The following is a 13,907-nucleotide window of genomic DNA, read 5'->3' as shown; positions in this document are numbered from 1 at the left end:
CATGGAACGCAGTATTACAAACATAAAGAAGATACAAAAAATTAGACATACACTGATTAGGAAAAAAACAAATGTGATAGACGCACTAGATTACGCAAAAAAGTTGAAATGGAAGTGGGCAGGCCACGTCGCACGGATGGTGGACAAAAGATGGACAAACCAGATAACTACGTGGCCCGGACCAATAGGCAAACGTAGAGTTGGAAGACCTTCCATGCGATGGTCGGAGGACATTGCAAAAATCGCTGGACAAAAGTGGACTCTAACAGCACAAGACAGATCTAACTGGCACTCTCTGGAGGAGGCCTTTACCCGAGAAGGGGTTCTTGCTACGTAGGAAATTAGGAATATGCTTATTGGTATTTTAATTTAATTTTTTGTGAAAAATAATGACATTACGAATTATTATTTATTACTATTTTACTATCATAATTATAATGTTTATTCCTCTTTAAACTAAGTTGACTTTGTAACTACTTTGCAAGAAATAAAAGGCTTTTTATATTTATATTTATATTTACTTTATAAGTTATTCTTATTAGTGTTACTACATCCCCAACTCATCGTCGAATCGATTATAAATTCTCGACTACGTATTTAATTAAAATCAAACAAATAACAAACATCCAAATCTAAACTTTGTATGCAAAGCTGTAAACAAAAGGTATAAACAACAAACGCTTATGGAATCTATGGTCATAATTTGACAAGTTCAAACTTAAGCCGTGTCCACATCTAAACCTTGTGTGCATCTATTGCATAATAGTGTAAACAAGCGGTTATATAACATGCGTTGTTTGAAGGACGCAAGATGGTGGCACTAAGCTGGTTTGACAACAACATATAATATCGTGAGATCATTATAAGCTATTAAAAAACAGTTTCAAGAGCTTTTATTTAACTTGGAATGTTTTATGTAGGGTTAGGGTTACCAGAAAAGATGTGTCCCGCCGAGTTTGTTGCCGGTCCCATATTGGGATACCCTCCTCCAATTGAGGGGGGATTTAAATCTTCTCGAGGCAGAGGTGTAGGGTTGGAGCCGGTATAGCTTTATTTGACGTTCATAAGTGCATTGTAATATGCCTACTTGAATAAACTATTTTTTATCTTTTATCTTTATCTTTATCAGATGTCAGGATTTTTCCTGACATGTCAGGAATTTTGATCGTTTGTCAGGAATGCGGCCGGAATACGAAAATGTCAGGAATTTTAGTGAATTAACAGAATAACAAATCAAATTTAAACGATGTATCGAACATACATAGATATGGCTTACGGCTATAAGCTCCTAAATTTGGATCTGGTAACCCTATGTAGGGTCAACCGGGATAAATGCGTCACATGAGGCACGTTTCACGTCTTCTAAAGTATCTTGAGTCACGTTTCTTCTAAATGGAACATTTTAGAACTATTGCAACCCTCCCTATTCGAAGTGTGGTCACTGAACTTTTAGTGTAGGTGGCTACTAATACTTAGGGCATACTGAAAATTCCTGGACTGGCCGCTTAGAAAAAATAAGTCTTTTCATATATCAGAATCCAGAAACTTTCAGTATGGCCCACGTAGTTATAATATGTTGCGTTTGGAATATATCTACAAAAGACGCATTTATCCCTGTTAACCCTAGGTACAGTCGCCATCAGATATATCGAAGCGGCCAAGGTGCTCACAAATATCGGAACACGCCTCTATTGTCAGGGCGTTAGAGCGCGTGTTCAGATATTGTGAACACCTTGGCCGCTCCGATATATCTGATGGCGACTGTATGTTATATAGGGTAAAATCTTGCAAGCTAAATTAAACCCACTTCCCATAATTCGTTTGAGCTGAAACATTTCTTTCTTGTCGAACTGTATGACTCACTTCTTAAATTTTATGAAGTAATATAAATTTAAATAAGTAACAATAGCTTTTGAATAATAAATTGCAATTCTGTATATTGTATAACTAGCAATTGCGGTTATATACATAGTAAACTAATATCAACACGGCCAGGCGCCGCGGTGCGAAATTGATTGCTTACTTTCTCAAACAACTTGCACGATTGTGTTATTGCTAAAGCTAAAGCAACCTTGCTCTTGCCCTGTTCGTATACTTTCTCGTATATTCTTTTTTCGTATATTTTTTTTTTTTAGCCGATGGTCCTGGGTTCGAATCCCAGTAAGGGCATTTATTTCTGTGATGAACACTAATATTTGTTCCTGAGTCATGGTTGTTTTCTATGTATATAAGTATGTATTTATCTATACAAGTATGTATATCGTCGCCTAGTACCCATAGTACAAGCCTTGCTTAGTTTGGGGCTAGGTTTGAGCTGTGTAAGATGTCCCCAATATTTATTTATTTATTTATTTTATTTTTGTGTAGTTAAAAAAAAACTTAAAAAAATTATTCGTTTTTGTTGACAGGTTAAAAATCTATATAAATATGTCGCAAGTCTAATGCCATACAATACTGTCAAGTTGGTGAAATAGGAGCCTGTTCCTATATACTCGTATACGTACATGTAATGTACCTAATCTAACACGATTGATACATATGTAACCGATAGCTTAATGAAGCCTCATATCGGATCGGATTAAACGGAGGCTAAGACATCTAGACTGGACATTAAGGTCAGTCTTACCTTGACAGTGACATTGTGGTAATGACATGCATTTCTTTGCTATTTCCTGATGATTTAAGTAAGCACTTGACCGGTTTTTTTACTAGTTTTTGCTGCTTATCTATCAAAACTGTTATCGAAACCTTTTTTCTCCGAAACTTTTTAGCGCTAGTATTTATGATTTTGAAAAAGACCAATCTAAGATCCGATCTAGGGTCTAATATCCGACGGCAATGAAATATTTCTCAATTTTGCAGAGAAAATGACAGTGACTACTTACAAGTAAGTTATATATGTGTGTCTGTGTATCGTTCGCCTATATACATCATCGTCATCATCATACTTGGATTTTAATTGTGGTGACCAATAGAGGTGCCAAGATAAAAAGTAATGTTTTATGAGGTGCAGATTCAATACGCATGAACAACTAATTAAATTAAGATCTTATAACCGCAGTATGACAAATAAAATATTGATTGTTTGAGGTAATTGAGGTACAAGTACATTTAAATGACTTACCACAAGAGAGAGCCTGTGGTGCGGCGGCGGCGGCGGCAACCGCGACGGTCGCCGGGACACCGTGCATGACTCTTTCTGCAACCAGACAATTCCAGTACATTGTATCATCGTCGCCAGCTTAAATATAGGTATATCCTACATTCATGACAGGTTACCTCTCATTACACCCTTAGAGATACCCCACACTGGCGTCTCCCGAGCGTCGGCGTCCAGTCAACTCTATGGCTGCTGCTCGACACAACGTTGGCGCAACTTCCGGCGACGCCATTTTCCATAGCGCTGACCAGACGCCGACGCTCAAAAGACCCTAAGTGGGCTATCTCTCTTAGAGAAACCCCACACTGGCGTCTCCCGAGCATCGGCGTCTACTCAACTCTATGGCTGCTGCTCGACGCAACGTTAACGTAACTGCGCACTGACGCCATTTTCCATAGCGCTGACTAGACGCCGACGCTCAAGACGCTGGTGCCAATCTGAAGTCAATGGGTCGCCGCAGGGTGACGTACTTAATTAATGGTCAATTCTGCACGAAATGCTATCACTTATTCTATGTCGTCATATCAAACTTGAGTGTAAATGTAAAATGTCATTCTATGGAACTTGCTAACTATGTTTTTCAGTTTCAATATGACGGTTTGTTTACATAGTTAGCAAGTTCCATAGAATGACACTTTAATTGTAAGTATTAATACACAAACATAACTTTAAACTTACCACGTGGACGGATAGAGTCGGCGCGGATTTCCCGAGCGCGGACCGCCGCATTCGCACCAAGTTGGTGCGCGCCGTTTTGCCCGCATCTGTGACAAAAGAAATTACAGATTAGATAATTCATTAATTATACAAGTTATGTATAACAACGCTTGACAAATAGAAAACTTAATTATATTGGTAAGGTATAGTTCGATCATAAAAACAGGTTCAAGCACTGAAAACATCGTCCTCCAATACTGCATGCGTCCCACTTCTGAGCACAAGGTTTTCTCTAACACGAGAGTTTGGATTTAAATCCTCGCTTAGGGCCACTTGCATCATTCACTAGCCCGGGGTTAACCGGTTAAACCTGGAGTTACCATGGTTACCAGTACAATTTGACACTGGGTTAACGATTTAACCGGTTAGCCCCGGGTTAGTGGGTTGGCGCAAGTGGCGCTTAGGCGCTTACTAAATGCAGTAAGCAAGATAGATTACCCGTCCCTCTCTAATTAATACAATTAGAAAGAAAGAAGCAGGTTCTGTGTCACGGCGCTCCTGCGCTAAGCCTACAGATTAGATATAGGGAATTATACAAATTTGACGTTCTTCGCAGGTGTAAGGTTTTATCATGATTTTATTCATAATCATGGCGACATTAGAATTCGTGGAAAACACTCCTATTTGATCGCACAACTTAGGCAAACTGGACCCCTATTAGTCCACCAGTACTATAATCTAACTTCGTCCATTGGCCAACTTGTTTATTAAGCTCTCCGTCCGGAGGCCTCTAACTAGGTTCCACGAATAACGAGTAAACATGTTAGGTAACTTTGGATAACGAAGGGAAAGCTGTTGATAAACATTTAATGGATAAAACGCAAATAAATGTCAATCCATTACATCACTACGGCTTATACATCTGATTTGCAAAATGTCCCTTTCGCAAAATATTTCTGTTTCATTTTTGTTGTAAGATATAGAAAACTTATCATTTTGAAAACCTAATAAAGAGACTAATTTCCCAAATGTCGTACACCCACAGATTACCAGTTCGCCGGACGATATCAGCCTGTCAGTTAATCGCAAAAGGTGAAGGGGCCTACAGATTACCAGTTCGCCGGACGATATCAGCCTGTCAGTCGTTCGGAACTGTCAAGGGGCCCACAGATTACCAGTTCGCCGGACGATATCAGCCAGTTGTTCGGAACTGTCAGCTTTTGCGTTTAACTGACAGGCTGATATCGTCCGGCGAACTGGTAATCCGTGGGCCCCTTTATGCAAATGGCTCGTGTCGCCAATGTATCATTCAAACGTAGAGCAGAAAATAAAAAAACATGCCCACCAAGTCTTTGTCAAAACATCACGTGTTTATTTAAATATCTATTTATAAACCTAATTCATTTTAAAACGCATTATTTACCGATTCTGCTACGACTGGCAAATACCAATGAACAGATATTGAGCAAATTGAATATAAACATTATAAACCTAATACTGTCAAGGAATTTGATTTCTGTGGCACTTCATACAGTCTGCATCAAATACATAGTGACCAACGTAGCCAACGTTACCACAAAAATAAATATGTATAATAACATATGAACAACAATATCTTAACAATTTAATTTTTAGTCACGTGTCACCAAAACAAGAGGCTGGTAAACTGTTGGTAAACTTTAATGCGCGCGCGACTATGGGTGGTATTCCACCTGTGTAATTTCATTGTCCAATGCGTCTTGCGTCTCACATTTTGCTTAGTGTGAGACGTGTTAGAGAGTGAGACGTACAGACATTGGACCAAGATTTAGGACAGATGGAATACCACCCTATGTTATCTGCAAATAAACTGTCGCTTTGGCTTTACCTTTGAGTGTTAAAAGGTACTAATTCTCCACTTAATTGCGTGACAATTTATCCACAAACATAGCAATAAACAGATAATTTACATAACCGATGTTTACCACGAGCGGACACGCCCACTAAAGCGTATAAATAGACGCATGCGGCCAGCGTTTACGTCAAAATATTCCATGCGCGTAAACTATGCGAGTTTCAAAGTTGGCAAGGTTTCCAGAATACGCAATACTACAGAATTGTTCACGCAATTCAATTATTTGTCCAATATATCACAGGATAAGTAGCCGCGAGTAATTTTAATGGCAGATTGAAATTGGCCGAATTTTACAGACTTTATTACGGTCATCTTTTCTACATAATTATATTATACCGGGTGCTCACGTGCTCAGTAATTAATGGATAACCTTCTAACCACCGACAGGGCACCTTAGGCTGGTCCAGAAAATGCACTTATAGGTAAAAGTTTCGTGGTTTTCGAGATAATCGAACTTTTCCGTCTTTTTTAATAGCCAAATCCCATATCTTTGTTTGTAAAGATTTTTTATACCTTTTATGATGAGTTTTACGCGGTTTAAACGCTAGTGAGTGCGTCAACTAAACGCAGTGCATCTCGCTTGCACCAATAGTACGCGGGAGATGCAGTGTGATTTAGTTTACGCAGTCGCTAGCGAATATATCAGTGTAAACTCGTGGTAAGGATACTGTTCTAGAAAAACTCTGAAAACAAATGAAACACATCATATCGAAAAAAAGTTGAACAAAACTAAGGAAGTTAGTCTAATATTTAGACTCTTAGGTCGTTCAGAATTGGTAAAGTTTCACCATTAACCAACTTTGTGGACAACTTTGGTCGTGGCGTGTGACCGGAAAGGGAAACTAAAACTTAGTTGAAAATCGAAACACAAACTAAGTTTTCCGTCGGATAGTAATGATACTATATACCTAAGTTCTTTAGTTTTCTGTTACTTTTTCTAAACTGGTGGTTATAACCTCGCAAGAACCACCATAAAAATTAACATTTGACACTAAGTTAACAGTTTAACGGGTTAATCCCAGGTTAATGGGATGGTGCAAGTGGCCCTAAAGCGGTTATCACAAATATCGCAACTGGGTATATTTATGGAGAAACTATTAATAGAATGACAGCAATGAAAAAAATAACATCAGATTTACAAGAAAAACAATATATACATTTGCAAAAATTTTAGAAATATCAAAAACAAAAACAGTTTTAAAAAGTTGGGTCGCCGACAGAAATTATACGTGGACGCACATGTGCGTCGGGGGCAGTGAATGTGTTAAACTGAACATTTGCTAACGTGTTTTATTTTCTTCGGCATGCTTTGATCTTTGTAATCGCAGTAAAAAAAAATATGATAACAGCATCCACATAGTAAAATAGAGTTTTGGTAGCAATAAAAAAAACGCGTTACATGTATTAACATCCTACCGACCTGCATGATTATGCAAGAGAACTATAATATCAGTTATCTCTGCCAATAAACAAAAAAAAAGAAAGTTTCCACACACCTCCAAAATTATAAATAAGCTGCTATCGTACAAAACAATCACATTTTTAATCCAAACACATAAGGAAACTATAAAGAGGAACCGAAATCGCTTTTGAAACACCCGAGGAAATGATTTGCGGAGGTGTCAACGATAATTGCGATAATCCGTAACCTTTCGCTATAAAATTAAGCGTGCGACGTGCGGACGCGATGTGGGGTTCCGTACAGATTTAATTTTCTTTTGGGATTGGCGCAGCACGTGAATAGGGTTCCGCGGATGCGTCCGTAATACAGCTAAAACGCTAACTGTAAAAGTACTGACTTTAACGCCTTAACAGAGCTTACACTGCAGAAACAACCCTTTAACATATACATTATACATACCGTTTACATCTTAAGGGGCCCACAGATTACCAGTACGCCGGACGATAACATCAGCCTGTCAGTTAATCGCAAAAGGTAAAGGGGCCCACAGATTACCAGTTCGCGGGACGATATCAGCCTGTCAGTTATTCGGAACTGTCAAATTTTGCGTTTAACTGACAGGCTGATATCGTCCGGCGAACTGGTAATCAGTGAGCCCATTTACAGCGGCGAATAAGTGACAGTCTGATATCGTCCGACGAACTGATAATCTGTGGGACCCTTTAAGGCTGTAATGAGGTTGGAACAGCGTTTGTGCTGCTTTGATCGGACCTAAAACTAACTAACTAATATGGCTCAGCGATCCAAAGAGGCTCTTGGCCTCCGAAACGAGAGCATGCCACTTTTCCCGATTCTGCGCCGTTTCCTGCCAATTATCGGCTTGAAGCTGACGCAGATCCGCTTCCACACTGTCTCCCCAGCGGTATCTGGGCCGACCTACCGGGCGGCTACCAGTCGGTCTTCCCAGGTATGCCCTCTTGGCAGCCTGATCCTCTCCCATTCTTAATAGGTGACCGAACCAGCGAAGTCTGTGGGATTTCGTTTCGCCGATGATATTGGGTCCGGCCACCAACTCCTCGATTTCGGCGTTCTTCCGTATCCTCCACGTGCCGTTGTCTCTCTTGATAGGTCCCAGGATCTTACGAAAGATCTTTCTTTCCGCTACCAGGAGCTGACTTTCCTCTTTTTGTGTTAGTGTCCAGGCCTCACACCCATACATAAGGATTGGTCGGATAACGGTCTTATATATTCTTAACTTAGTATTTCTGCTGAGAAGCCTGGACACCAACACTTTATGGAGGGCTGCACTGCATCGCAGGGCGTTTTGGATGCGAATATTGATTTCCTCCTCCCTTGTGTTTGTATCGGTAATGGTGCATCCAAGATACCGGAACTTGTCAACTCCACGGTAGACGGTACCCCCAACATGGAGACTTCTGCGCTGAACTCGATCAATCATCGCTGCTCTGATTGATCGTACCTCAAAAGGAATAAATGGAACACATAGGATCACAGCCAATTTGCTTCGAAACTGCTAGCTAGACTGATGAGTTGAAATTTGGTACACAATTATGAATGTAAGTAACAACTTTATTATGTCTATCGGTTCAAAAATGCCGTAAACACTGCGAAATCTTCTCGAATGTTGATGAGCTCACATAGTACAAGGAAAGACAAAAAGCGTTTAATGATCGTTTCCAGTTTCAGCAGCATCAGCGTCAATACCAACTCCTTAATTTCAAAAGATCCTATCTATATACTTATAAAACACAAGGTACATATAGTTCGTTTTTTTTAGCATTAGAAAGAACTTGAAAGAAGGTAAGCGATCTTGATATGTCTTTTAATTGAAAAACGCTTTTTAAAAATCAGTAACTATTACTTATGAAAGCAGAAGAATATAAATGATCGTATTAGATTCATAATTTGTTACATATTTGCTGTAACTTATTTTTAAAATGTGGTTTTCAATTAAAAGACACATCAAGATTGTTTACCTTATTTCTAATGCTTTAAGAAACATATATGGCACATAAGATCCTATTCAGTTGGTGATATACTTGCGTTAGCGCACGTGGCCGGCGTCCAAATTGTTGTTATTATACGCGATTGTGTTGTGTACACGAGTATTAAGGTGAACCTTAAGCACCTTGGCTACGCATTCATTCCAGCGTGCAAAATTATTACCGACATTTTAAAATATAGGAGTACGATTGTGGATGGAAAATCGGTAATGTCCCTAAGTGCATTTGGATTTTTTTGTTGACCTAGTATGTAGTGGCATAGAAAGTCTGAAATTTTTATAAAGACTTAATCAGGATAATGGTGAATGTTTAATAATTTTATCAAGGACAGGGTTTGCACTCTGTGTGCAGTAACAATAGCTAATAGAGTTACACATTTTTTACTTAAATTCTCTTGAAATATTTTTATTAGGTCTTATTTCACCCTATCATCTGACGAGATCCTATGTCCCAATAAAAGCACCTGTGCAGATTTACATAATACTGTATTAGAAAATTGAACCAATGAAATCGACTGACATGTGAAAATTAAGTATATTCATACGATATCATTTCCATTTCGCTAAACGATTTGCCTGTGCCGACAAAACGTCAACTTCGCATATTCAATTAAGGTAAAACATTTGACATAAATGATATTCAGCATATTCATTTACTTTAACAAGGTTATTTTCATAAACGCCCATGTTATATTCGACCTTAAATATAAACGCGCAAGGTACAATTTTCCAAGTCAACTAACATGAAGATAAGATGTTTTGCCAGTGTGTCATAATGAAAGCCTTTTCGCATGTCATCGCCGTTGACAGAACGTTCATTCAATCAACTTGACACTGTATTCAAACATTTCTAACATTCGCCAGTCACCAAATAGATAGTGCGAATCGAAAGGATTTTGTTACATCTTTAGTAAATATTACAAGTATCTTATAGGTAACTTCTTTTTTCTTATGTATTGATTTCGATGAAATTTGCTATACGGACTGTTCGGGGGCGAAAAATCGATTTAGCTAGGTCTTATCTCTGGGAAAACGCGCGTTTATGAGTTTCTCAAATTTATCTAGTTAATTGAAGACCACCAAACAGCGGGAAAGAGGGGGGGGGGGGCTTATGTTATGTTATCCAGGCCCAGCCTAGGGCCCAGTGGGTGGGTCTAGCTTAGATTGAAAATCTGTTAAACTTTAGCACCTAAATCACTGAGTTGGTAGTTTATTTATTTATTTATTGAGGAGATAACACAGAAAAACATACATGGGATGAACATAAAACTTAAAATAACATAAATGGCCTTAAATATAGATGCTTCCATAAACGTATCTCACAGAGAACATATGAATATTATACCACTTACCTAATACTAATACTTAACTAACATGCGGTTCACAATATTTCAAGTGTTGAGAGACACTGTACCTAAATATGTAATAATATGCTATGTATGTACTTAGACTAATGTAATAGGAAGGAAAAAGTTACCTAGGTATTATTTATTTCTATATAAATTTGTGACTGCTGTCTTAAACTGGGCGCGGGATTTTGAGAAGAGATCAATCTCGAGAAGAGACTTATTGTAGTGGTCGCACAGTCTGTATATAGGTGCACGTTTTCCGGATTTAGTCTTTGTCTTCGGAAGACTGAAGAGGTGTGTGGACCGCGTTAGTTTAGGAGGAGCTCGAAAGTATATTTTAGATAGGAGACTTGGACAGTCCAAATCGCCTGCACATACGTCACGCAGCATTACTGCGTCGGCGATGCAACGTCGGTCCCGTAGTGATAGCATGTTGTATTTAATTAAGAGCTCATCATAAGAGTGCCGCGGACTCTTCAGACGAATATTAAGGCATCGCAAGAACTTTTTTTGTACCATTTCTAGCTTATTGCAGTATACATTATACAAAGGGTTCCATGCAACTGACGCGTACTCAAGATTGGAACGAACTAAAGTTTGATATAGGCAAGTCAGGCTGAGCTTCTGTTTGAAGGGTTTAGTGACGCGCATAACAAAGCCCAACATTCAGTATGCTTTTTTGAGTATTTGGTCGATGTGAGTGTCTAGTGTCAGCTTTGTGTCAAGAATAACACCTAGATCTCTGATGTTATCTACTGTTTCAAGTGAGTATTCATTTAGTTTATAAGAATTTCGTAGTACATTATTTTTTCTAGTAAATATTACGTGTTTGCATTTGTTGTATGCTAAACATAACTTGTTAATCTTACAGTATTCATCGAGTCTGTTCAAGTCGTCTTGAATTAGTTTAACATCTTCGTAAGTGTGAACTTTTTTATAAATTTTTAAATCGTCGGCATACAACAGAAAGTTACAATTCTTGAAACACAGTGAGATATCGTTAATAAACAAGACAAATAAGAATGGGCCAATAATTGAGCCTTGCGGCACACCGGAAGTTACGATTGTAGATGAAGAAGCTAGTCCGTTGATTACAACAGATTGAGTGCGGTTTTGGAGGTAGGACGCGAACCACCTGAGAAGGTTACCCTTTATTCCGTTGTAGGATAATTTTTTCAGTAGTATCAGATGGTCAACTTTGTCAAACGCCTTTTGAAAATCGGTGTAGATTGTGTCAATTTGAACATTTTTATCAAGAGTCCCGAATAAGGTGTTGGCGAACAGAGTGAGGTTAGTAGACGTTGAATTACCTTTGACAAATCCATGTTGCTGTTCCAGGATATAGTTTTTAAACATTTTAGATATACGACCGTGAACCAATTTCTCAAATGTTTTAGGAATACATGATAAGATAGAAATAGGCCGGTAATTTTGCACATTGTCTTTAGCGCCCGATTTATGTATAGGTGTGATGTTTGCCAATTCCCACCGATCCGGGAATATACCGAAATGCATACATTTATTAAATATTATCTGTAACGGAAGTGCTAAAGCAGTACATGCACGTTTGATAAACACAGGACTCAACTCATCGGGACCTGGCCCCTTATTCTCGTCAATTTTCTTTAATGTGGTAAGAACTTCATGTTTTGAAAAAGTCATGTTATTTAAATGGAGGATAGAGTTGTCAGCGTCACTCTGCTCAAGAGCACTTGTGTCATAAGCGTTTAGTGATGCCGGTACAAAAACTGATTTAAAGTAATCCGCGAACATGTTGCAAATTTGTGTTGGACAATTCGAGCACATATTATCTAATTTCATAATTTCGGGATAGCCTGTATTCGATTGTCTAAGATTAGAAGTGTATTTCCAAGTTAGTTAACAAAAAGGTTTCAGTATTTTTAATGTAGTTTTGAAAGCAGCGGCGTAAGAGGAATTTGGCTCGAGAGCGAAGCAGGCTAAATTCTTGGTAATCTCTTGGTGAATTGTACGTTATGTAGTTGGTAGTTAGTTAGTAAATTAAATAGACTATGGTACCATTATGTGTGACTCAAGGGGCCCACAGATTACCAGTTCGCCGGACGATATCAGCCTGTCAGCTAATCGCAAACGTGACAGTTCCGAACAACTGACAGGCTGATATCGTCCGGCGAACTGGTAATCTGTGGACCCCTTTACCTAGATACTTGCCTCGTCTCTTGCCATTCGTGTGTACGGTAACTGGAGCGTGTGCCCTTTCACACCCGGCGGGTGGGTGATGCTATTGTGTTTCTACATCTGTTTTTGTTATCTGACTCTTAAATGTCATAAACTAATTGCCGTTTTTTGGTGTTGTAGGTAAAAGTCTGCACATAGCTTGGTTTCTGAATTTAGTGTTTAAGTTTGACATATTAATCCAATAACCGTAGAGAAACTACATAATATATGAGAGTATATGATGACATGATATCGATGGCGGATTTTTAAATTATAAATGCCTTCTGGCCCATATAAGTACAGTCTTCTTATGGGATACAGATAAGATCGTGTCAGATATTTTTGCGGCCTTCGTTGAGTATCATATTTTTGCAGGTGACTGTACTTATCCTTACTACTTACTTACTCCAGTTATTACTTCTCTGAGTTCCAAGAGCAGTTAAATAAATAAATATTATAGGGACATTCTTACACAAATTGACTAAGCCCCACGGTAAGCTCAAGAAAGCTTGTGTTGTGGGTACTCAGACAACGATATATATAATATATAAATACTTAAATACATAGAAAACAACCATGACTCAGGAACAAATATCTGTATCATCATACAAATAAATGCCCTTACCAGGATTCGAACCCGGGACCATCGGCTTCATAGGCAGGGTCACTACCCACTAGGCCAGACCGGTGACAGTTGTATTGTTTTTTTTTTTATTTGGAACCTTTGTTACTTTAATACAATTCAGAACATATTGTGAAATATGACAAAAATTACAAATTTTTGTCAGGAGGTCTCAGGAGGTACTGGTAGAGTAAAATTATAAAAGCGAAAATGAACTTTACATCATAGCAACGTAGTTTTTAGAGCCAGGTCGCAATAAGAGTATCAAATTCAAATGTAACCGATAAGTGATGGACTATAACAGAATTTGTATAATTTCTAGCTCACGGCCCATTAATGGCCGTGACATGACTATAACCTACGGTTTGAGTTTAAGACCCTAAGTCTGGGCAGTAGGGTTCTAAATCGTGTAGATATTTATAGTAACCGCACGATTTGTTCTAGATTGTAAACCGCCCTTCACGCTGGATTAATATGTGGTTACGATACTTACGATCATAGTCTCATATTCGTGAGAATCTCGGGATCCAATAAACTTAGTGATTCGAGTTGAAGCCAAAATCTATCAATTTTTTTTTACCCTCCCGCAACAGTGGCTTTGTAT

The 13,907-nt window shown here is 38.5% G+C and overlaps 1 protein-coding gene across 1 annotated transcript in view; it reads right to left on the bottom strand.

Moving 5' to 3' along the window:
* The window catches only part of LOC134801586 (microtubule-associated serine/threonine-protein kinase 3), an 80,997-nt gene that overhangs the window by 56,170 nt on the left and 10,920 nt on the right, over nt 1-13,907 (bottom strand). Inside the window, exons 2-3 of the mRNA XM_063774203.1 lie at nt 3,839-3,924; nt 3,125-3,199 (exon numbers count right to left, since the gene is read on the bottom strand). Of these exons, the coding sequence (XP_063630273.1) occupies nt 3,125-3,199; nt 3,839-3,924 (161 nt within the window). The remainder of the gene's footprint in view (nt 1-3,124; nt 3,200-3,838; nt 3,925-13,907) is intronic.

This window comes from Cydia splendana, chromosome 22 (assembly GCF_910591565.1).
Source record: "Cydia splendana chromosome 22, ilCydSple1.2, whole genome shotgun sequence".
Taxonomy (NCBI): domain Eukaryota; kingdom Metazoa; phylum Arthropoda; class Insecta; order Lepidoptera; family Tortricidae; genus Cydia; species Cydia splendana.
The sequence above is the reverse complement of the archived record's forward strand: the minus strand, read 5'-3'. Positions and strand labels throughout refer to the sequence as shown.